We start from the raw sequence: 26,559 nt of genomic DNA on the forward strand, positions 1-26,559 counted from the left end.
TTGTGGCAAGTTTGGTTGAAATTGGCCCAGTGGTTCTGGAGAAGAAGTCGAAAATGTGAAAAGTTTACAGACGGACGGACAGACGGACAGACAGACAGACAGACAGACGGACTACAGACAAAATGTGATCAGAAAAGCTCACTTGAGCTTTCAGCTCAGGTGAGCTAAAAAGAAATGTGTTACATGTTTCTGAGAGGAGTAATGTTTAGTCACTCGATTAACGCCTCACCTCCCCCCTTTTCCTTTTTTTCAAATCACTGCTTCGAACTTAGAGCAATGCAGCTACCATATCAGAAAACAAAATAGAAATGAAAATTATATTAAACTTTTTTTTAAACAAAACGGAAAAGCAAATTAACTAGAACAACTTATTTTAGTTTTGTATAAAGGTTATTTCTTTATTTCAACATGTTTCTAATACAACACACTTTTTGGATTAAAAACACAATAAATTATATAAACCATGTTTTCTTGCATCACAAAACCTTGTACAAAACTTTTATATATGTACTCTTCAAATCGCATTCCACTCTTACAAACATTTTAACAAGCATTATGGCGTCACCTGTTAACATAATATCGTCTTGTGAAGACGTGACGCAAAAAAAGCAGAGATAAATTTTAACAATTCTTTGGGGGGAAATCATCTATCTTCACTCTTGTTTAGAGAACTATAAAATTCTGTTGTCATCATAGGAATTTATTTTAGTTATTTAAGTGCAACCACTGTAATCCTGATTTACTGTAATGATCTATAAAACGTCATCAAAATAAAACGCATTACATGTGTTTGAATTTCAGTTAATTTGCATTTGTGGTAGACTGTGGTTTTTCGAAATGAATTTCACTTAACATGTAGGTGTCTAGGCGGATTGTTCAATAATCTAGGTAGGATCAAAAATTTTAATTGATCAGGTTAGGATTCTCTTGTAAAAGCAGCAGGACAGCAGCCTCGTTTTCAACATGAACCAGCGTCACACACGTTAGCAACATGCTTAATCTACACACAAAATCAAACTTAATGGAACAGGATATGATACACATGTACAAGACTGAAAACCTCAACAGACAGAAAAGGTGAAATTCCTAACATTCCATTTAGACAAGTATATATACATGTATATATATATATATACAATCTACTACCATACCATTCTATGAAATGGTATAACTTTGGACACATTTCCGGTATATAAGTACAGATGCAGTAACTTTGAGGCTATTTTTCTTCATGTGTGTATCACAGTGTGTTTGACTAGTTGTATTTTTTTTTTTTTCGTTTTTGGTATTTCTGGTGATTTCAGACAAAAATAATTTAAGTGCAGGGTTCAAACAACTCAGTTAACAAACGGAGAAGATTTTTTTTTTCATGGTAACATTTACAAATACAGAACAACAACGATAGAGTGTAGGAAGTTATCCTTCTAACTTGTGAAGAAATAGAGGTCACAACGTTTTTGCAATGAACATAAAAAAGCCTCCACTAAATTTGCACTTCAATAATTTTTTTTCTTTCTAGCAGTTTTAACACATTTTCGTGATCATGAAAATAGAACAGAATAAATAGCACATAAATTATACATCAAGACCTTTTCATTTCTTGACAACATGAACAGCATTTAGTATGCAATATGCATAACTTATAACAACGAAGATACGTGATATTTGTGTCAAAAAATAAAACAGATGCAACATAACCCAATAAATATGTGGTGTTCACAATGAGGACTATCTAAACAAATCACTGCAAGATTAAATTGACAATTTACATGCATGCCAGTGTCTGATATTGAATATATATATAAAATCAAACACATCAGCCAAATCCCATTACTTTTCGCCGGTAAGGAATAATGTTAGGTGATTGTAACATATACACCAATATACATAGGTTAGTGAAGAGAGCCTTCATGCCTTCAAGGTGACATGCCACACATGACACTATGCTACAAGTGGCTTATGGGATATATATCAATATGGCGCGCAAATTCTGTCCTTCTGTAAAAGTCGCCGAAATGCCAAATGTTAAACCCATGTAAAGCAGACATTTTAATAGTCTCGTTATGACGTACTTCCGCTTCCGGTTGATACTGGAACTTCTTTCCTGAAAGGTCTGGACTTTTTACGAAGTCTACAACAAACGTGAGATAATTCAAGATTACGGAAGATCATCAGAAGAAATTAGGTCGTCAATATCACTCTTGGTGTATTATAGTGTAGGAACTCAACAAGTACTCTTATCAGAAACATAACACTCTACATACCGTAGCTGCCTCACAAACTTATCCTTGTAAAATACTATATTATCCATATCATATTGTATTATAATATCTGTGTTATAGTCCTCTATTTTTTTAAATATAAAGTATCGAACAATTAAATTAAACATCATAAAATTAGGGGAAAGAATAAAATTTTAGAGTTGGCTTGACCCATTTATTGTTGCTGTTTCCTGAATATAAACCGACACAGGGAGATATACTGATTTCAGTATAAGCAACTTAATATATGTTCCATATGTTATAGCATGCTATTATATCGCAATGTCATTATGCATACACGTTCAAATGAGATGAATATGTCTCAGAGCATCCAATTCTCATGCAAAACATCTCACTGCTTTTTTTTTCTTTACATGTAAATGAGCAATCATCTTAATAAATTGTTAACAATTGGAACAAATGTTGTTGTTTTTTTATCATTTTAGCTTTTACTCCTGCAAGTCCGTGACAAAATATATTCCGTTTAGCATAACTTTTTAAAGAAATATAATTATAATTGAGAAAAACATCAGAAGAGTAATATACATGTGTATGTGAGAGCAAGTTGCGAATGTTGGTCTGCATGAACAAATGGGTTATATAAAATATAGAAACGTGTGATTTTTTTTTAAGAATGACTCGAGTCTATGGAATATTCCAAAAGAGTAAATTACATAAAACCTAAATTCATAGTATTTTCTATGAGCTTATTCATCAGCATAGGGGATACTGTCTTGTCTTCCAAATAGAGGGGATCGATTGTTTCCCTCGTCTATTTCCGGCGAACTTGCCAGATTGGGTTTTTTAGAGATGGCCGACCTGTGTTGTGCTGATTGTAATGATTGAAGACTAATTACTGAAGGTCGACTCCTCTTATCGTAGCTGTCTAGTTGGGAAGTGTCAAAGTCCATTTGGAAAGCATTTACAACACGGATCTGAAAGAGAAAGTAGAAAAAAGGCCTTACATCAATGCATGGGTATATTCATTCACTGAATTTGTGAAATATGAATTTCCATTACTTTATTAGAAAAATAAAATTGCTTACGATATTTTTTACGTCTTGCACGATTTAATTTAAAAAAAAAATGTATAATTTTCAAATGGTAAAATCAGGCTTCATATTAGGCAACTGTAAACGAAAGTAGGATAGACATGCACCTTAAATAACATGCAAACTGAAAGTACACATGCTACAAGTTGAAAAACTGCAGTGTGGTCATGCTCATGTTGACAAACATTCAAATACATTCTGCAAGACAACTACGTCACTTCCGGTCAATGGTTTGAAGCTTTTTTCATTCATAATTACAAACTCTCAGAAAATACAACACATTGCATTTTCTTTAAGTTTCAATCAAACTGTGTGCCCATCAACATCAATTTCAAACTAATTACATTATGTAAGTGTAAAGTGACCAGCTTTGTTCTAAAAATTCATAAAATGCATCTATATGAAAACGTGCAATTGTGATAAGGGATGAAATATTATTATACAGTGACAAAAGTACTTACAGATTCTTAGGGCAATATTTCATGTAGAATTAAGGATATTATCTATTTGTTCAAAAAGGTGGGGTAACTCTCACAATTCAACATAAAAGAAAATACAGACAAATTATCAGACATTTAAATTTTTATTTCTCTATTGTAATAAAACCCATAAACAAATATTTTAAATTATCTATGTTAAGGAATGTATACACAGCTATTTAAACACAGCAAGGAGTACAAAGAAATATACATTATACATGTGGTTGTTTTATAAACAAACACAATATTAACTTTTACATACGAATAGCATAGGTCTATGGACATATGCAATTCAAGTTAGGAAATTAACAATATTCTGATACATCCAAAAAATGGCCTTATACAGTACAGAGCCAACATCTGCAAATCTCACACTCTCTCTCTTACACATGTATGAAAATATCAAATGGTGCACCCTTCTAAATAAATTCCTGTGTTGTTTGTGTGGACATTTAACTAGAACTTTTCATCATGAATGTAATAATTGAAACAAGAGAAAAAAAAATTAAAACTTTTATTTGTAAAGCAAAAGAAATTTCTTATATGCATGATAATATTAATATAAAAATAATATTATATATTTATAGATATGTCAATTTATTTAATTACTGTCAAGTGAATACATTCAATTTCTAAGAAAAAAATCACTCATTCGTTACTTTTTTCACTGTCTTTTTAATTTTTCCCTAGATATTTGTTACTTTAATATCATTCTATATTATATTTTATATTTTAATATGTAAAAGAATTAAATGTACCAGAACCAAATTTTGTAAGACATCAAATGAGGAAAAACTTCAAATGGAAAGTAAATGAATATAAAAATTGGAATGTGAAATGTGTTTTTTCAACAAATTCCTCTCTCCAGAAAACATTTAAACAAAAATTAGAGAAACTATAGGTAAGCTGTAAACATTGTTAATTCCTAAGCTACATCAGCAAAAATACACATTCATGATATGGATAAATGACAATCAAATCATATAACTAGAACATACAATTTAAAACAATGGATAAATCATCCCACACAAATTGCTGTCCTGCACATGTCTGTACAATCATAAATAAACAGAAACTGATTTTTCTCATCACAGTCTTATGACTACAAGTTCACAAATCTATTTCCATGCAAACTTTTTTTCACACAGTTTGCAATGGAGTGATTCAATACAAATGAAAGATGGACTGGTCCCTTATATCTGTTTGATCAACATTTAAGGACAATGTTAGTCTACTGCAATATCACCGAATATGTCAAGATGCAATCCGAAAAACAGATAAAATTTACATTTTTTTTTAAAAAATCCCTCAATAAAATGGTAAAACCTGTGGTATAGCGAAGAATGTCTCTCTTTATTCAAAACATGAAGTCTTAGAAATTATCATTTGATCTAAATATATATGAAACTTGATACATATGCTATATTTAAGTGGGAATGCTATCTGGAGTATCCGCTAGTAATTCCAAAGACAATGGTGTTCATGGGACATTAAGTATCCTATTCAATAACTGTTACGCACTTAGATGAATAAACCAGGGAATATGCAACATTATAAACCCTCTACATAAGGTATTGATCATCTTTGTTGATGTCAATATTGAAGACAGTTCTGTCTACAATTATCTTTTCTTCTAAAATGAGGTATTTATATACATGTTGGGATGGAAGGAGGATGGGTTATTATGGAAGGTGGTGTTTGGGGGTCCTGTGATCTGGATGTTGAACAATCAAAAAGGTTTTGACAGGAACCAAAGAAAAATAAAATCACCTGACAATAATGGAAAAGGAGGATTGGTCAATTTCCAGCTATGTCTTCAGCTATCTATACATATCAAACATATAAATCATAAGTAGTAAAATGAATGAAAGGAAATGACTACAAGTCACAAGAACTAAAGCATGATCAAGTCATAACATTCAGATCAATGAATCAAAAGCTGATCTAGTCATAACATTCAAACTGACCAATCAAAGCTGATCTAGTCAGTACATTCAAACCGACCAATCAAAGCTGATTTAGTCATAACATTCAAACTGACCAATCAAAGCTTGGGGGGAAATACATGCAATACTATAAAGTGATCACTGCACAGAGACCCAGGTAATAAAAAATATGATGGATTCCCACTTTTCACTCTCCCTTCACACAGAAACAATGGAATATTTGCTGCTTTACATTATGATACAATAACTTGTTCAATTTACATAAGAGCGCTTCATACACTGAACAGTACTTAAAGCTAAAAATATCTTTTCCAAGTTCAAAATAATGGGAAAAATATATCTTTTTTTAGCTTCATAGTTTTAGCATACACCAAAAATATAGAGAATGTTCCCGTGAGTTTAATGTAAATTGTCTTAATTCGGCACTGAAACCATTTGCCCCTTGAGTAACAGCATTGCTTAGAACGGTGTTTCAGCCGCCCCTCCCTCATCACCTGACGTCGCTAGCGGACTTGATGCGGTGGTCACAGGTTTTCTAAGCTTTTGATTTTGTAGAGAATGGTAACTGTGCATTGATGTGATACTAGAACTGTCAAATCGTGCATCTACGCCCATACGGAATGCATTAATTACACGAATCTGAAAAAAGAAATTGAACACAACAAATCAGGTTGGGTTTAAAAGAAGTTGGGATAAACTACAATCTGTGCAGTATGTCTCAACAACATCAACTCATGGTTAGTTCAGTCCATTACATATAAAGATTTATATGAATATTTTGACTTTTTCTTATTTCTATATGTCAGTGTAAACCTTCTATCAATGAGTCTTATTGTTGAAGCATACTGCTGTGTTTTGTAAAAGAACTTAAAATTTCTAGCACAAACTGATGTGTATGGACTAAAAGCTACAGCGCAAGACATTATACAACACAACAGTGTTCGTATATACCTGATTCTGGGGCAACAATACAAGGCCAGGACTCTTGGACAATTGCACACAATATTTGCAATATGCGACATCAAATTATACTATATACTTTGTGACTTTTCAAAAACATGTCACAAAGACTAAGTGAGGACAAGGGTTTTTTTTTCTTGGAACTGGAGTTATTAGTATGTTTGGTTTTAAGAATCAGAGTCCAGTTCCCAAATTCCTAGAATTCTAAGTAAAATAGAAATTTTCTTCATCCTCGAGGTAAAAAAAACCTGTGATATGTATTTATTTCTACTCACTTACACCTCACTTGCAAAACCTTAGTGGAGGTTTTTTTTCATGAAAAAAGAAATCCTTTGCCACATATAGTCATTCCTCTTATAAATACCCTTAAACACACATAACTTGGTTAAAAAGGGACTTCCTGCAACAGGCAAGTTTCAGACAATGTACTAACTACTACAAATTCTAGGAAGCATATTTCAATATGTCTCTTCTGAATATATATTTTTACAATTATAAAAACTGTCTCTTTCCATGAAAGCACATCTCAACTACTATCATTAAAAAACATACACAATCAGTATCAAAAAATCACTGATTTATAAGCAAAACATCACAGCATACCCAGAAACAAGCAGACTGGAGACCATCAGTTGTCTAAAATGTCTAAGGAACAGTTTATTTCCTTCAGATCGTAAAGGAAACTTTCCTCATATAGAAGTTTCCGTAATACTATTAACGTCAGCATAACTCAAAGTCTTAGGGGAAGATTCCCGGTGGTTAGGGTTTATTGGGGCCATCAGAGGAGATGGCTGTTTAGAGACAAGGGGAACATTTTCATATGACTGGCTCTTAAGTCTAAATCCAGGCTCGGGTGGGGAGACGGGCATTTTGGGAAATGGTTTTTCAAACGCCGTAGTTAATCGGCGGCAAATTCGTTCATGGTGGTTTGCAATGGTCACCGACTCGCTCATGGGTCGGGGCCCCTGGTGAGAGCGAGAACTTCGCAAGCTATGAAAACTGTGATAACTGTTGACACTACGTTTTTCCTCCAAGTCCTCCAGTGTGCTTTTAAACGCTCGGACTACCCGTAACTGCCAATGAAAAGAGATTCACATTTAATCTGCAAAACAGTTTTGTCATGGTCTTTCCAAATTTAATAAATTGCTACTGAATGGAAAGCCACAACAATGAAAGGGACCACATTCACTATACACCTTGCTAAAACTACAAGAAACCAAATTTGGTTCTGCTGCTTTAGGCTTCTTAGTTGATACAAGGTCAACATGGTGGAATGGGATTTGTTGCACAATGAATAAATAAGAAACCTGAATGCTCCTCACGGCGGGAGGATAGTAACAGAGACTGATGAGCATGCTCGAGCTGTTGAAAATGAAGACCAAACAAAAGAAAAAACCAGGGTCGGGCCATGACTATGATACAGGATATAACAAAAACTGGAAAAACACTGAGGACTGTACAACACCAAAAACAATGTTCTCTTTCTCACTGGGTAACTTTCTCCCAAAAACAGGAAAAAAAAAACACCCTAACCACTATCCAAACAAAAATGATTGGGACTAACGCAAATGAATGAAGAGGTGACACTAATCATGTTCTCAAGATGTCTGTAAATGCATGGATAAACTAAAAACATCTCTAGCATATATTCACAAAATGTCTAAAATCATGATCATACTAATTTAGCTCCAGGCAACAAGTCTAAATTGTGATGACAGATATCCTAATAACATAAATTCAAAAAACCTTTTGGAAGTTTAATATAGATGTTCATGGAGAGAAACTAATAATCTGGATTTCCATTTTAAAAGAAATGGTAATGTGTATAAGAAATTACATGTACCTATAAGATAAACTTGTTGCCATGTGCTACTAACAATCGGCTTTTTATTTAAGCATTAAAATCTGCCTAGGTTAATTAAAAACTGAATACTGTGGTGATATAATCTATCTATATATCTATCAAAAATGCTTTCAATGCACTTGCAAAATTGATTTCTTCCAATTGCTACTTCAATATATGCTGCAGCTACTTTAAAGAAGAATAATCAAATTGACATAATTAAACAGTAGGACAGTGGAAGAAATTCAATTTTCAGCTTGATCGATGCTCAAGATTTAATCATAACCAAAAAACTTAAGAAAACTGAAAAAAAAAATATCAACTGCAACCCTGTAAAAATCTCAATCATATTAAACAAAATTCCTGAAATTCTACAGTTAGTAACCTGCATGGAAATAGTCAGTTTCTCTCTAGGTAATAGTTGCACAACAATGGAATATATGTTTAGTCGACAACAGCATACACTCACACAGCAGCATGCCCTTACCTGAGTCTGCAGACGAGCCAGGCCTCGGATCCACAAGATCTGTCCGCGGCGTCCCGGCATTCCGTCCACCTCTTCTACCTCCTCCTCTTCTTCATCTTCCACCTCCAGGGATTTCTTACCCTTCTTGCAGATGTTCTTTGGTATGACAGATGTTGGAATAGTTGTAATTATCTGTCAAAACAACACAAAGCACATTAAAGCTTCATTGTTCTAAGAAACAAGAAGCAATAAGTATGTGAAAAAGGACAAATCAGAATAAAATTAACCCTCCTAGATTATAACATTTTTGAAATTGCTTACTAGCCTGGCAAAAGTGAAAGTACACTGGGTGAGCATAATGGCCTTTAATGCAATGAAAAGTGTTTTGTTTTTCTACATAATAATATAACTCCACTTAAATTATTGGTATTTTGGAAGAAAATATACCAGGCAATTTCTTGCCTAGATTATACAACTTCCTGTCACTCATACAATTGGAGAAGAAAAAAAATCAAACTTATTGCAGGATTTTTGGTGCAATCTGAGATTGTTAAATTGAGCTGTATGGAGTAAAATGAATTTCTAGTCTTCTGATAAAAAAAAATTTTCTCAAATCTACACCAAGAAAATCCTCTTCAAATTTACTTTAAGAAGTTTTGTTTCTCTACAAGGATTGATTGTATGTTGTCTTACATCTCATTCAAAGAATTTTTTACTCATGTAGAGATTTCACCTGCTTGAGATGAAGTGCCATAAAGTTTTAACCTATGCATGGCCCTTAGGACTGTATTTTATCAGAGCCAAGATAATGGAAATTAACATGGATTGCTGCCTGTACTTCAGTTCTATTAGACAGTATTTTGATTTATACTGTACATTTTAATTTCATACTTAAATGTTAATATTAGGGATCGCTATCTAGTTTGTTGGGTATGTCAGGGCAATAACAAGTTGGAAACATATGGGATAATTTATATGTAACAAGCCCATCTCCGACTGTTGTTAATGCCCTCACATACCCAACAAACTTGATAGTGATCCCTTTCATATCATAACCAAACATTGCTGAAACATTACTTAGTACAAGAGGAAAATACAGATATAAGAATATTTTGCATAACAGACTTACCTGTCCCCATAATAATGTGCTTACTCCTAAAAACACACACCAGAACCACTGGTCTAATGTTAGTGCCTTTGTAGAAAATACAGTGCCACCAAACTGTACTAAGATTATCTGTAAATTTAAGTCACATTACATTATTCTCCAGATTTCATATAACATGTTAAAAATACACACAAGTGACATTTTCTTTCATTTAAAAAGAGAACTTTTTTCCCCATTTTGTTGTTGTTTCCCGTTTTTCTTTTTCAACATATCTTTATACGTCATATTTTCAAATATTTTTGTTATTTGCCATCAAGGTCTTTGATTAAATCACAGTTTTTCTTTAAACTGATACCAAATTTTGAAGAAGTGATAATTGCTAGCTAGAGAATCAGATATACATGTATATGGTTTAGAATCCTCACCTGTGCTACAAATGTACCAATCCATATTCCTATAAATACAGGATTTCTTCTTAATCCTTCAAAAATATTACGCTGCCCATGAATTTTTCGAGCATTAATTTCATTAAATAATGTCATCATAACAAATGTATTAAATATAATAGTGAAGTGCTGTGATGGAGGGGCATGGATTTTCGCATATTTTCCATCATCAATTTCAAACAAATTATTTCCTGTAAAAGAAAAAAAAAAATTTTAATGCCTGCAACAATAATTGTTTAATCTTTTTTCACCTATTCTACAGATAATTGTTTTTTATATAGCATTCATTGTGACATAATATTATACTATTATCCATCCTAAATATTTGTGAGGAAAAAATTTGCATTATAGTCATTTTTTTAAACTACTAAAAATTGTCTGTAAAACTTATTGAAGGGGTACATAAATATTAGACCCATCATCTATAAAGTAAAAAAATTTTTTTTTTGTAAAATGGTCAACCACCCTCCCTACAGAAAAATAAAATCTACAATTGTCTTCGAATGTCAGTGAATAAAATAACTTATTCCTTCAAATGTATGTTTTTGTTAGTTATCATTTTTCAGGTCCCATAAAACAATATGTCCTTTTCAACTATTGTATGGCCAAATATTTCAACAGTTTTTTTGTGTTTCACTATATATGTGTGAACATTTTAGCCTAACATAAAAACGATTTACTAATCTACATCAAAATTTGATAAACATCTTGATGCAATGCCTATGACATAGCAAGTACCTTTATACAAACATTAAGATTACAAAAAATTTAAATGTTTTCTAAATGGAAAGTTTAAAATACTTATTAGAGTATTCTTTCTCATCTCTTGATTCTAAAGCTAAATTAATGGTAGTGAATTTTTATGTGCTACCCCTAAGATAAGTTTTACTGGAATAGCCCTTAACAATATAAAATGCAAAATAATGGTCATAAAAATGTGCTTTTTGAAAAGGAACAACTATCATATCAAATAACAAACATAGTGAGCGATACTGACCTGCAAATAACAGAACAAATACAACAATAAGCTGATAAATAGAATGTCCCAAAATATTTTTTGTCATGGTTCGGGAGATAAGAGCTTTGGTTCTGCCGTAAGGTTTTCTCTTTAGAAGTTCTGGGCTGGGCAGCTCAGTGGCCAAAGCTAGAGATGCTAGGGTGTCCATAATCAGATTAACCCATAACATCTGGATAGCTTTCAATGGACTGTCCTGTAAATGGACCAAAAAAAAAAAAATTTCACTGATAGCAAATGAATTTTTTGTGTCAAGAAAATCAATATGACAAAAACAAGAAATCTGGATGTCCAAACTTTTTAATTTCCGATAGCTGAAGTTAAATTTCAAGATAGCACTGATATGTAGACCTGTCAACATCATGAAATGTACCCCTAACTTACATTGATAATACATGCTCCAAAGAAAGCCACCATCACAGCAACACAATTGACAGTGAGCTGGAATTGTAAAAATTTAGCGATGCTGTCGTAGACATTTCTGCCCCACATTACAGCTTTGACAATGCTGGTAAAATTGTCATCTGTCAGAATAATATCCGACGCCTCCTTTGCTACATCTGTTCCTGAGATACCCTGAAAAATAAGAACCACAATTTACTTTTTGCCTGAAGAGGTTGTCAGTTTGGCTATATGCTATAAATTATCCAAACTTGTCGTTTTAACAAACATAAGATTTTTTCTACACACGTTTATTTTTCCTGCATATTTTGTAAAGGATCTCTCAAACAATTTTTCTTATTCCGTTTTATTATTTATCAAAATATTTTGATGAAAACGTTAAACAAGAGGCCCAAGTGCCTAGAATCACTCTTCTGATGAATTGTATTACCCTGTCACTTCTAAACTAAAAGCTCTTAGTATCCAATTACTTAGATAAAGCCTTGAAATTCCAAAAGTAGGTCAGTGTGACTTACTTTTTGGTTTAATCACTCTGAAAACTCAAGATGTTTAAACTGACAAAGTTTGATGATTCTTAGCCTCTTCTTATCGGAAATATTCAGATATAGCCTTGAAACTCTAAAAGTAGGTCATGCTGATCTACTTTTTGGGTGACACAATGCAAGGACCCAAGCGAGTCAAGTAACAAAGTTTGATGATTCTAAGCCTCTTAGTATCCTAAATATTACAACTATGAAATTCCAAAATACTGTAGGTCACACAACTTTTGGATTGAAACACTCTGAGGTCCTCACAGACTTTGATGATTCAAAATCTCTTGTTATTGGAAATATTTAGATAAAACCAAGAAATTCCAAAAGTAGGACACCAAGAACCACTTTTTGGTTATCACACTCAGAGAACCCAAGATGTATCAATTGAAAAAGTTTGACGATTCAATGTCTCTTATTATCCCAAATATTTATATATAATGGTGTAAAATTCCAAAAGGTCATCACAGTGACACTTCTTTGACAAAATCCAAGAACCTAAACAAGTCAACTAACAAAGTTTGATGGTTCTAGACCCTTTATTATCCTAAATATCAAGAAGCAACTATGAAATTCCAAAAATAGTGACCTACTTTTTGGTTGAAACACGCAAGAGGACCTATCAACAAAGTTTGATGATTCTAAGCCTCTTATTATCCTAAAATATCAGATACAGCCATGATTTTTTAAAAGTAGGTCACAGTGACCCACTTTTTGGTTAACATACTCCCAGAACTCAACATGCATCAACTGACAAGGTTTGATGATCATAGGCTTCAAAGTGTCTAAGATATGCATCATTATCAATTTGAGAACCAAATTTTTTACACCCCCTTTCCCTCCCACTTTTATCACATACATAAAACCCTACCATAGCAAATCCAACATCAGCTTTCTTGAGGGCTGGGCCATCATTGGTTCCATCCCCAGTAACTGCCACCACTTCTCGGCTGCTTGATCTCTTGCTGTCTATAATGCCTTTTACTAAAGTGTACTTGTCTTGGGGCGATGACCTGGCCAAAACTCTCAGGTCTGGCCAAACTTTATCTAGAAGTTCCTGGCTAACCTAAAAAAGTGTTATTGAAATGATGTATGATAAATACATTCAACATTAAACATTATCTAAAAGCTTCTATCCTAAAATATATGGAAAAATTCACTTCGATTTATCAATATATCATACTGTCAAATGATTTCATGTTACCAATTTTGATTTTTGTGAGGAAAGCATGGAATTTTAATGACAAGACAATTTACCTCTCCATTAGCATCTCTGATACGTTTGTTGAACTCCTTTCCATCTAGAACAAGAAAATGGTCATGTGGAGTCAGAATACCACACTTGGTGGCAATGGATCGTGCTGTGTTAACGTTGTCTCCTGTGACCATCCTTACTGTTATTCCAGCACTCTGACATTGTTTTATGCTTGCAGGGACCTGAAAATTAAAATAAAAGCCATATATTAATTCCATCATGAATCTTAAAAATAGACAAATTATAGTCTCCAACATAATCTAAATTTTCCATGATCATAAACCAGTTCACCAGTGCCAACAACATGTCTCTGTGCATAGTAACAACAATTCTTCTTTCTATGTCAAAGTCAGTGTTTTTCACTCATTCTAAAAATAGCCCTATTCATCCATTCTGGGAAGAAATTTACATTAAAATCAAAGATACTAGCTTTGTATTGTAATTTTTTTAATTTAGATGAGCATTGTTGCAACAATTCTCAAATCAATAGTTTTGATCCAATATCAATGAAACTTTACACAAACATTAAGATATATAATATTTTCTCTACTGGTTCTAAATTGATGAGCAATGTTCCCTTGATTATCAGTAAAAGATTAATGTGTGGACAATTCTTCGAAATGCTATGTCTCCTACAGCTTTTGTTTGTTTTCATTAAAGTTGGTAAAAATTTAAAAGGGATTAGGGACCTCACTTGACTGGACAAAAAAAGCAGTGTCTCCCTAGCTCTATCTAACTGACAAATTTTTAACTGTTTTTCTAATTTTATTGCCATCCAACAAATCAATATTGGAAAATATAAACAATTTGGGGAATTTCTAGGGAAAACTACATGTGCCTCTATTCTGCTGTGATTTTTGGTCATGAGAAAACACCCATGACAATATACCAAAAAGTCTCCAATTTGACCAAAGTACTAATGATCACTGAATGTAGGAGACACCTACCTCATCTCGGACGGGGTCCTGGATACCGACAACCAGAATACAGGTCAGATTTCGTACGACGGAATCCTCATCTTCCCAATCATGGTCTGGCTTCAAAATCACCTCATTTTCCTCAGTTTTGGTACCTGATTGTAACAGTGAACTCTCTAATACAATGAACTATTTAATACACAGAATACGGTGGTAAAATGTACCTCTTTATTGTTCATGAAAATTATTTTATATGCATATATACAAGATCAAATTAAGGTTCAGTGTCCCTCTGTTCACTCGTGTAATATTCTGCTTTAACAATAATGATCTCCACAAGAAATCTAACTTATAATTAAAATGCAAACATTTTCAGCATAGCTTGACATTTTGGCAAAAATAGCACGTAAATTTGATATATATATATTATATAAAAGGAAATAGTTGACATTTCAGGGAGAGCATCTCTCTTATCAAAGGGTTGATGAACTTAAAATATCTAGATTTTAAGCAGAATCCTAAAGGTTTTTCTAATGACTGCTATAGAGAATTACAACTCTCTTTGTCAGTTGCTCTGATAACTTAATTTAGGCATAGTTTCTATGCATCACAAATTTTCATTGTGAGACACTAACTTGAATCAGTGTGGTAATCTTTGTAGGCGACACAGATTGTCCTGAGTCCGTCTCCAGCCATGGGTTCAATCACATTCTTTACAATCTTCTCCTGGTCTTCCATTGTGAAGGGCTTTGGCTTACCATCGCAATCCAAAATGTAATTACATCTTTAAAAAAATATCAATTATCATGAAAACAGACTAACTACTTCCTTAAAGGACTTATCGCATGATCTTTCAAAAATCGTAATTTTATGAAAAATATTATCTATAACCTTATTTATCAAAATGCTGAATACAATAATCGTTGTTGAAAGCATACTTTAAGAGATATTAAGAGTTGAAATTCAAATACGGCAATATGCATATTTCAGTCGGATTTCCGCGAAATACTGCTCTGACGTCATAGGCGACAATTCGGTGATAGAGAGATGAGAATATGCACACTATTAACGGGGTTATCAATGACAAATGCAGCTAAATTACGAAAAATGTTGAAAAAAATTAATTCCTTATATGATTTTCAATTATTATAGAAACATAAATTAGTTCTAAGGTATAAGGCTTTTAAGATATTTTCGTTTTTTATTCAAAACATTTAGAACCTGTAGCTCTAATTACGGCAATGTTTCGTGATCAGGAAATTATTTTTCAAGATCGCTATCCTTTAAAAAACATATGAAGACTTGCATAAATTAATATTATATACAAAACGAAGAATAACAAAGTTTTATAATGTTTAATTTGTGAATCAAATAAGTTAATACATGTGATAAGATGACAAATCAAATTGCATTGTTATGGCGAGTTTCTTCGTCTTCGCTGCGTCTCCCTCGCTATCGTCGCTGCTATTTTTACAATGTTAACAGATTTTTCAGATTTTTTCTTGCTTACAATTCTAACATATAAGGTTGAATATTCAATTTTATATCGACAAAATAAGTGATTTGGTCGTCCACAACGCAGAAAATTCAGGTTGTATCGCGTATATTTTAGTAAGATTAATGAAGAGCTGATCAGCCATTGTCGCCTTTGACGTCACGGGGTCACGTGATCGCTATCTAATTAACTTAGATTTTTAATTCAGGGGTTTTCATTTGAGTCAATAATTTGCTAATTACCGCGATTCATGCACAGTAAAAACACAGAATTTATAAATTGTGGTCATAAGGAACGTAATACGCTTTTAATTTCAAATAATTTAGAAACATGCGATAAGTCCTTTAAGCATGTGTAAGTAAACATCTTATGAATATATGAAACAAGATATTTGTTTTCACAAAAGCTCTTTCATAAAATTTACAATTAAATTATCTTGTGCCCTTGAGTTATCATATACATGAAATATCAGATTTACAACTTTGCTTTCAATACATCATGATCAGTTTCCTCCATTCTTCTTACTTTTTCAAGACAATTTCAGATGCCCCTTTGGTGAACAGCCTGTACCCAAACTTCATGTTGATGACTGTGCTCATGGACTTGCGGACAGAGTTGAATGTGTAGACTTTAAAGAGGGCTTCTTCTGGAACCTCATCTCTGATTGGATAGTATTGCTGACCAAGGTCAAGGATAAATCCCAGCAGGGCACACTCTGTCTTGTTACCAAGCTGTTGTGGGAGTCCTCCATCTTTGTCAGGCTAGAACAAAGTATTAGAACTCAACATATAATCCTTCACAATATTACTTCATTAGAAACTGCATATTTCAATTAAAACATGTTCACATATAAAGAAAACATAGATTCTTTTCTTTTTTTAAACTTTCTTTAAATTGCAGAATAAGGTTCACCAATACAAATTAAAGATCTTTACTTATAATCACAGGTTGCACAAAACCTTGAATCAAGAACATTGAAATTTGAATCCTGCAAAACTATACATCCTTCAAAATAAAAGGAATTTCAATATTTAATCAAGTTTGTACTTACAATGACCCTTGAGGTGTAACCACTGTTAATAGCTATACTCCTAACAATAAGATCCTGTAGAGTTGGGGCCAGGGCACTGAAGTTGGGGGTACTCTTATAGTGGGCTCCTACAATGGCATTTGAAACATTAATAACAATACTCCTCTAAAGACACACACATATATAATCACTCCAATAACTGTGATCAAAATAATTCTACTTTAGACTTTCTCATGAGTTTAAATTTCACTTTACTTTCATCTCATCAGAAAAATCTTGAATCAACACGAGATGAAACATGCATTAATTTTTCTTTACCTCCAATGTAAGACTGGACAACAGTCATTCTGTTTGTGGTCAGAGTTCCTGTCTTGTCCGAGCAGATGGCAGTGGCATTACCCATTGTCTCACAAGCGTCTAAATGTCGCACCAAGTTGTTGTCGTCCATCATTTTCTGCGATCGAAAAAATACATTTCATCAAATTTCATGAAACCCATCTCCTCCACCCCAACCATGGTTTTTTTTTTTTTTGGACTGAAAGATGAGTTTTCTATTTTAAAAAAAAGTGTCTCTAGCACAGTCAAATTTTGATATCTGAACATGATGGGATCATCAAAAAACCTTTCAGATACTGTAAATGTATTTTTTTTTTTTTAGCAGGGTTATAATTCTGTGGGATCCCAATTTCTCTTCAATCCACCATTAAAAATAATGCTGATTTCTTTAATTGCCATTTTATGTCTTAAATGCACTTTTAAGTATGCTGTGAAAAATTTCCAAAGAAAATTTATGACTGTGTACATAGCGTAAATTAATCCCATGCGGAAAAAAACTACATCTACAGTATCTGATGCTTTAGGGTAATAGAAAGATAAAAATTCTTTCCCGACCTCATACTCACATACACAAACCTCTTGCATTGAACGTATCAATGTCTGAGACACATAACTTGACTTACCCTGACAGAGTAGGCGAGAGCCAAGGTGACGGCCAGCGGCAGGCCCTCTGGGACAGCTACCACTAGCACAGTCACTCCTATGATGAAGTAGAAGACGAATGTCTCTATATAGATAGCGGTATCATCAGCCCCCCAACTCTTGCCTTCAATTCCAAACTCTATCACACAGAACTTCACAATCAGAATCAGCACCACCAATACAGCTACTGCCGTTCCTAAAATCCACAGAAACAAAACTTTTAACATTGCTTTAAAGTATTAAAATACCAAAAAAGAGAGGACTTTTAAGTGATAATTCAATTTGTTTGACATCTTAACCCTAGTAGTGCTGAACCCGGAATATTCCGGTAAACAAAGCCATGTGCTGTGAGCTGACCCCGGAATATTCCGGGTGACAGCAACGATATTTTTAAACCGCTATTTTAGGCGGCCAATGGAAATTTTGTCTAATAAAAGCACTTTCCTTATTTGGTAATAGGTTTGAATGAATAAAAAAATCCATTACTTAGATGAAATGTGATTGGTTGTGTAAATTTAGACAGGTGAAAAGGTCATGTTTATTCCGCGTGATTCAAAATGGCGGCGTATTCAAGAAAACATTTTTCAATGTGCTAGTAAACTTGTTTAGAGACTAAAATCGCGGTTAAAAACTTGATAGATATTTACTACAAGATGTTTTCGACATTTTCTAAGAGGAAGATTATGCTAAACATGTTTTAAATGTGAAATTTGCTAGACGGCGATCGGCCCATGCCAAGGTTGGATTCACGGGTTTAGACTTCGATATGTCCGAGTTAAAAAACGATCCTAAGTATTTTATTTCATATAAACTCAACAGAAATAAAGACAATCATATCATGACTAATGAAAACAATAGTTTAAAGAAGCCAGATTAAGAGAGAAATACAGCAAATGTTGAGATTCCACATCAAGGTAAAATCAACAATGGCGGACTCCAACTTTTGACGAAGGTATTTCTTACGATGTGACTACACAAACATTGAAAAGTTGTACCAAACTATGTCCCTGTATTAAAAATTATCTGTATTACCGTCAGTAAGCATCTTAGTGAATAAATATGAATAAAAGTTTAGTTGCATGAAGAAAAAGTTGTGTTATTTATAATATATTCGCTTTACCTGTAAATTACCTATTTATTTATCCAAAGAATGAAAACTGGCTATCAAAATATTGAAGTCCTATCTCTGCTGAAGATTTTGATGTATAATATGTCTATGTTTTTTCAATAAAATCTGAATTAAATTGCTTAAACAAATGCACCCCAACGCAGGCAAAAATATTCAGCTCAGAGCACTAACACTGTGTATTTTATATAGCGCTACTAGGGTTAAACCCTTAAAAAAAATTTAAACCAATTAATTCAAATGAATATTTTAATTATTTTCTACATACATGTAGGAAAAAACTGAATTTTCAAAATCATGTTGCATTGAAATCGTGTGTACCTCCATATCCAATCTGAATGGCGAGCTTGGTCAATTTCCCCTGTAAGACGGACTTTTCTTTGCGGGCGGTCTCGATTTTGGCTTTCTGGTCTTTCCCCTCCTCATCTCCCTGATTGCCTGTCTTACTGTTTGCATTTGTTGCATTATTGTGGGAGTTGTTACCCGTAATAACAGGATTAATCGAATCAATATCTACAAATAATACACAGCTTTCACAAAATATGATCTGTGAAACATAATTTTTCTTTTCCTTTTTGATAATTTTCAAATGATTTTTCTTATGATGTGATGATTTGAAGATACAATGTTTATATAATTGACATTAAGCAAGCAATAGTTTAACACTGTGTCCATGATTGCAAAGTGGTGTATTTTCTTTCAAATTAGTAATTACCTGCACTGCTCAGGCTAAATCATAATTACCGGTATGTCAAAACTCATAAATCCTAAAGTCTCCCTTTTACCCTCACAAACTCTCTTTTCAATTTCTTTGTTCTCCAATATTTTTTTTTTCAAATTGGGAATGAAAAGAAATTTATTTAGTCACTTAAATTCTAAAAATTTTCAAGCTACATGCATCTCATTTCCAACTGACTTTTTTTCTTAAATTAAACTCACATTGATGTCAACTCCAGACAATTATTTTTTTTTTTTGACCACCGACCTCTGCCTCATAGACAAGTATTAAAGAAAAACCAAGAAAAAAAGTAACATTCACATACCCACTTTCGTTTCAGCATCACTAGAAAGCACTAAGTAAAGAAAAAGAAGAATAACAGAAATGAATATGTTATCAAATCAATGACATACATATATATAAATACATAAATATATATAATTTTACAAGATATAAAATATGGCAAGGCTTTTTTCTCAAAGAATTGTACCTCCACTTGGCAATATCTCAATAAAAGATACTGTTAAATAAAATGTATATATAATCATGTTACAGTAAGTTTTAAGCGAAATGTTAACAAGACAAGAAAATTTGAACACATTTATAACTTAACCTGCAGGTGCTAGATAAATTACAACTATTTTCACTCTTTAGTGCAGTGTATTGTGCTTATTAGATACACAAACTGTTAAAGACCTACCACCCAATATAAATACCCTAGGAAGTTGGGCAGGAGCTATGTTTATAGCCCACATATTACCTGAAGCAGTGCATTTTATGAAAATCATAAATCACTTGATAAAAAAAAAATGTTGTTGACAATTCTTTGAAAATAATTCCTTAGGAGGGAATTAAACCAACAAAAAAATTGCTATCTTCATGCCAATGAAGCAAATATTTCCTGATTTACACAAATTTAGAAAAATCTTTTTTGAAACATATTTCTTTTCTCTAAATTTTCATGAACATAATTACTGACATGCAGTCTAATTTCAACGCAAAGTTTTCATGGCGATGCAGATGCATCAACATGCACCATCAATGCGCAATTTGCACCAAATTAGCACAACATTCCTGCCTCTCCAGAAACATGCTGCGTGTATATATGCTTAATATGAACATCTTTCAGGCTACAATGGAATGTATATTTCCATGCAGTATATTCAATGATGTGATTATATACATATACGTTACTCTTTATACCTTTCAGGTCAGTATTGAGTGAGGACTTAATACTAAATAACAATATGGATGAACTTATAAAACAACCCTAAAGCACCTGCAACTGATACTTTTGATAAATACAGTCTTGAGTAAAGTACTGAATGTTGTCTTTATATGAAAGCAATATCTGTAAAAACCATATAAATTATTGTTCAATAAATGTTCTTCCAGACAGAAAGCTTGTTGAGAAGATAGATGAAGCTTTCTTGAATTCATTTTTATGGACTTTTCACAGAATTTAAGTCCTAGCTGTATATTATCTGCAAAGACTGTTTGGAAGAACACAGTACTTTAAGCTTACTTAGTAATTAATTATGTTAATTAATTAAATATAATTGTTAAATATTAAAAGTATCTTTTCCACTTCATCTTACAACTGAAGTTTTTTTTATATAGCAACAAGTCCATGCCCAATCAGAAAGAAAATATTTAAATCTAAATTAAGAGACATTTCAAGGAGGCTTCAAGGTCTTTAGTTCAAATGTTAAGTTTTTTTATCCTTACTTATTAAATTATGAAAGGTAATTGATCTTTTCTGTGCTATTGATTTTTTTAAAATTCTTTTGCGCATTATATAAAAGAATAAATTTGGATATAAGTATCAAATTCCCTCTTCTTTCCAAATTACGTCATTCATTTGCTTATGAATAACCAAGCTGTCAAACAAATGCAGAAGTTACCTTAGGCGGTAATCTAATCCCTCTTCCTTTCTAAATATACTCTTTGTTATTCTTGGTCCTCAACATATTGCAAACACTTTATTTCAAATAAAATAATTCCTACATTACAGACACCTGTCTCTGTTATAGTGAAACAAGAATTCAAAGATCTTTACAGCTGGTTTGTTTGCTAAACAAATTCCAGTGAATTGATCTTATCCTATATATACTTAGTGTATTATGCTGCAGAGACAATGCTCAAGTTGCTTTCTGAAGTTAACATGAGTTTCTGAAAATTATTATATTAGCTAGTGCTCATATGTACTTATCTGAACTCTTACAAAACCAGTATGTCTAAACTCTGCCGAATATGCATGTGTATGCTTTAAATGCTGTCTATGCTGCCAGTCCCAACTTTGCTTGCTAAAAGACTAATTATGCTTGCTAATTATATGCTTACTCCTTTAGTGCTGCAGACACTAGTGTCTTTTTAAATACTGCCCTTTTTTCAACATATCAGAAAAAAGCTCTCCTCACATTGTAGGATTAAATAAAATAACTTTCTGGTGTGACTCTTCTTCAAGTGAAAGCTTGAAAGTTTTCTGTAATGCAAAACGCAGTGCTGACCTGCAAGCCTCCTCACAGTGATGGCTTAAAAGACTTCTAAACTTTCTCAAAACAGAAAAGCTTAGGCACAGATTAAGCCATGCCTGCATGTGTTTTTTTTCCTGTTAGTGATTGGGCAGGACTCAGACTTAAACATTAATCTTTGTTCATTTTTTTTTATTATTATAAGCCTGTTAGTGGTTGAGACTTGCCATTTTCATAATTTCTGTATGCTACAAGATTCACACAATTATATAATAAAATCAATGCTGTTATAGATAAAAATATATGAAATCAAATAAGCTTTGATTAAAATAAGTTTTATTTAACTTTAATTAAAATGTTTAGATATTTTAATTAGGCAAAAAATTAAAATTTAACACACATAATTTTTTTTAATAGTAGGCAAATTATATACCGGTAGATTATTAAAATTTAACACAGTTAAAGATATACACACACACACAATCCAAACACTGAAAATTTAAGCTTTTTTTTTTTTTTAATTTAAAGCAAATTAACTGGACTAAATACCAAATACATACAAGCCAAAATGCTTAAAATTATGTGCGATTTAGTGGTAAATATAAATACATGAAAAGCACTGATCCTTTGGATACATGAATTTCCTGTATGATAATGGCTACTTGACAAATTCGATTGAAATAAAATCATTCTTTGAAATTAACCTATTCAACCCTGGCCTGTGTTTCCTAGGCATTTAAGCACAAGTTTACTGAGCATGTGAAGACAAAGTCATAAAACATTTTGTGACTCTTCTTGATAGTGGTTTTGAGGTGTCGTCTGATACTTACACTTTACAACAGTGAAAGGTGAAATTTCCATATAAAACAGTTTTTGCATGGATTTAACCTATTAAGTTTCTTTTCTTTTTAACTTCCTAACTTAGATTTCAAATTTCCACCTCTTCCCCCCAATTTAAAATTTTATATGAAATTTGTTCTTTGACCCCATTTACTTTCAAAAATGATTTATAGATTATCAGCAATATAAAAAGCTTACTTAAGTTTAAATACTCACAACATATACCCTATCATCTTGACATTTATAGTGCATAAAATCACCATGACAAAAAACAAGTTAAAAAAAAACCCATAGAAACTCAAACCCAAAACTGAACTGCAGCAATCCAATAATAAATATTGCAATGTAATGTATGAGGAATGAAGCGTAATGATAAATGATGTAGACTTACATGGAGTGTTCTGGCCGGCCGTATTCGTACGTGTGCCTGCAAGCCAAGGCAGGAAGCATTGAATTATTTAACATTTCATAACCAAAATGGGCACAGACAGTGCTCCCTCCAAAATCCCTTCAACCCTCCTTCCAAATGGCTAAAATACCATCTGTTAAAGGGGACATAAAGATTTACCCCCCCCCCCCAATATATCCATATATCTATTCCAACTTATTTTTTTACTATGAAAACTCATAAAGGGAGTAATAAATATAACATGGGTAAGATTGGGAAAAGCACAAATTATAAATGGAAGATGTGGATTTTGAAAATATTTGTGCAGCATTCATCAATCAGAATATGACACTCACATTGAGAGGTATATGCCAAAACGTGAAACCTACTGAAAAATTGTACAGAATGAGAATGGTGTTTTTCTTGTCAAAGACTTCGTATATGATGAAACTAGATCATTATGAAATAAAGGACAATGATTCATTCAAATTGAAGGAAAAAGCTTTAATCCTAACTTAGATGGGAAACAACTTGTGAACAAGAGGCCCATGGGCCAAATCGCTCACCTGAGCACATTGGCTAGGCAAAAGCACAAATCAGTTCAGTATTGAAAAGAAGAAGAAGATATTTCCCTATATATTTCTACTTAAGACTTTGATCCTCCATTGTGGCCCCATCCTACCCAAGGGGGTCATGACTTGAACAAAATAGAATCTACACTACCTGAGGATGCTTCCATATAAATATGATCAATCAGGGCTTTGCTATTCCTGAGAAGAAGATTTTTAAAATTTTTCCTATACATTTCTATGTAAAACTTTGATCCTCCATTGTGGCCCCGCCCTACCCCCGCGGGTCATGATTTGAATAAATTTGAATCTACACTACCTGTGGATGTTTCCATATAAATATGAACAATCTGGGCTTTGCTGTTCCTGAGAAGAAGATTTTTCCTATATATTTCTATGTACAACTTTGATAGTCCATTGCAGCCCTGCCCTACCCCCGGTTATCATGATTTGAACAAACTTGAATCTACACTACCTGAGGACACTTCCTTATAAATATGACTCATCATGGCTTTGCTGTTCTTGAGAAGAAGATTTTTAAAGATTTTTCCTATATATTATTTCTATATAAAACTTTGATCCTCCATTGTGGCCCCGCCCTACCCCCTGGGGTCATGATTTTAACAAACTTGAATCTACACTACCCGAAGATGCTTCCATATAAATATGACTCATCATGACTTTGCTGTTCTTGAAAAGAAGATTTTTAAAGATTTTTCCTATATATTTCTATGTAAAACTTTGATCCTCCATTGTGGCCCCGCCCTACCCCCGGGGGTCATGGTTTGAACAAACTTGAATCTACACTACCTGAGGATGCTCCCATATAAATATGACTCATCATGACTTTGCTGTTCTTAAGAAGAAGATTTTTAAAGATTTTTCCTATATATTTCTATGTAAAACTTTGATCCTACATTGTGGCCCCGCCCTACCCCCGGGGGTCATGGTTTGAACAAACTTGAATCTACACTACCTGAGGATGCTTCCATATAAATATGACTCATCATGGCTTTGCTGTTCTTGAGAAGAAGATTTTTTAAAGCAATATGAGCTGCAACTTTGATGTCAGAAATTTTTGTTGCAAAATTGTAATTAACTGTTTCAATGACACAAAAAAGAACGTATATAAACTTCTGTTGTTCATATTGGCGATAGAAGAACTATTTATAAGCTTTGATTGAAGCAAAATTACATTATTGTCGTCCTGTACAATATTAATTTCTTATAAAATACTATATATTTGATTGTACAGAATCCTTTATTCTGAAACAATTTGATACTTTATTTTTGTTTAATTGATCAAAAAAGTTTAAATTACATACAAATTTATCACAATAACACATTTTAACAGCAAAATAAAATTCTCAAAAATGCAGCTCATATTGCTTTAAAGATTTTTCCTATATATTTCTATGTAAAACTTTGATCCTCCATTGTGGCCCCGCCCTACCCCCGGGGGTCATGATTTGAACAAACTTGAATGTACACTACTTAAGGATGCTTCCACATGAGTTTCATCTTTCCTGGACCTATGGTTCTTGAGAAGAAGATTTTTAAATGTTGCCATTATTTTTTCACTAATTCCTAATTATCTCCCCTTGAAAGAGGGCGTGGCCCTTCATTTGAAAACTTGAATCCCCTTTACCCAAGGATACTTTGTGGCAAATTTGGTTGAAATTGGCCCAGTGGTTCTTGAGAAGAAGTCGAAAATGTGAAAAGTTTACAGACAGACAGACAGACAGACGGACGGACAGACAGACAGACGGACAGACAGACGGACGCCGGACAAAATGTGATCAGAAAAGCTCACTTGAGCTTTCAGCTCAGGTGAGCTAAAAACACTGCAACAAAGTCAGCCATGGATTGAATACGAAAAAAAAAAATTGCAACGGTAGTGGGTAGAGTGGGTTGGGGTGGGTTAAGCTCTCAGATAATATTATACCCTTGTCCCAGCTAAATGTTACAACAATCAATAGTTGGTCTGGGATTAGTTTGCTTTCAATGGAAAGGACACTTGGAAGGACCATGTCTGTACCACATACTAGTATTAAATATACATGGGTGGTCATTAAAGGAGTTAAAAAGTACAAAAACTTTGGAACAATCAAATCACATGGTAAGACTTAACTGTCTAGAATATTGCAAAAATGCTAGAAATAAAGCAGGGATGATTTGAATACATTTTTGCCTAGTCTAACCATGTGACTGCATGTATTTCTCTTTTCCATGTCATTTCAACAAAGGAAAAATTATTCAGT

General features: G+C 33.0%; 1 protein-coding gene across 6 annotated transcripts in view; it reads right to left on the bottom strand.

The window, feature by feature from the left end:
• Positions 1–368: 368 nt before the first annotated feature.
• The window catches only part of LOC133195691 (plasma membrane calcium-transporting ATPase 2-like), a 66,070-nt gene continuing 39,879 nt past the window's right edge, over positions 369–26,559 (bottom strand). For 2 of the 6 annotated variants that reach the window (XM_061331609.1, XM_061331608.1), the window contains exons 9-25: positions 23,733–23,768; positions 20,353–20,382; positions 19,631–19,822; positions 18,165–18,379; positions 17,524–17,659; positions 17,227–17,333; positions 16,701–16,936; positions 15,316–15,464; positions 14,711–14,835; positions 13,766–13,945; positions 13,380–13,574; positions 11,961–12,152; positions 11,559–11,772; positions 10,541–10,752; positions 10,137–10,244; positions 9,029–9,199; positions 369–3,196 (exon numbers count right to left, since the gene is read on the bottom strand). In XM_061331609.1, coding sequence (XP_061187593.1) covers positions 2,969–3,196; positions 9,029–9,199; positions 10,137–10,244; positions 10,541–10,752; positions 11,559–11,772; positions 11,961–12,152; positions 13,380–13,574; positions 13,766–13,945; positions 14,711–14,835; positions 15,316–15,464; positions 16,701–16,936; positions 17,227–17,333; positions 17,524–17,659; positions 18,165–18,379; positions 19,631–19,822; positions 20,353–20,382; positions 23,733–23,768 — 2,726 coding nt within the window. In that variant the 3' untranslated portion in view covers positions 369–2,968. Of the gene's footprint in view, positions 3,197–3,877; positions 6,378–9,028; positions 9,200–10,136; positions 10,245–10,540; positions 10,753–11,558; positions 11,773–11,960; positions 12,153–13,379; positions 13,575–13,765; positions 13,946–14,710; positions 14,836–15,315; positions 15,465–16,700; positions 16,937–17,226; positions 17,334–17,523; positions 17,660–18,164; positions 18,380–19,630; positions 19,823–20,352; positions 20,383–23,732; positions 23,769–26,559 lie in introns of those variants that run through there. The other 4 variants (XM_061331611.1, XM_061331610.1, XR_009722232.1 and 1 more) reach the window with 3 other exon arrangements.

Source organism: Saccostrea echinata, unplaced genomic scaffold (genome assembly GCF_033153115.1).
Source record: "Saccostrea echinata isolate AGI-Se365-2 ecotype Australia unplaced genomic scaffold, CSIRO_AGI_Sech_v1 ptg000029l, whole genome shotgun sequence".
Classification (NCBI taxonomy): domain Eukaryota; kingdom Metazoa; phylum Mollusca; class Bivalvia; order Ostreida; family Ostreidae; genus Saccostrea; species Saccostrea echinata.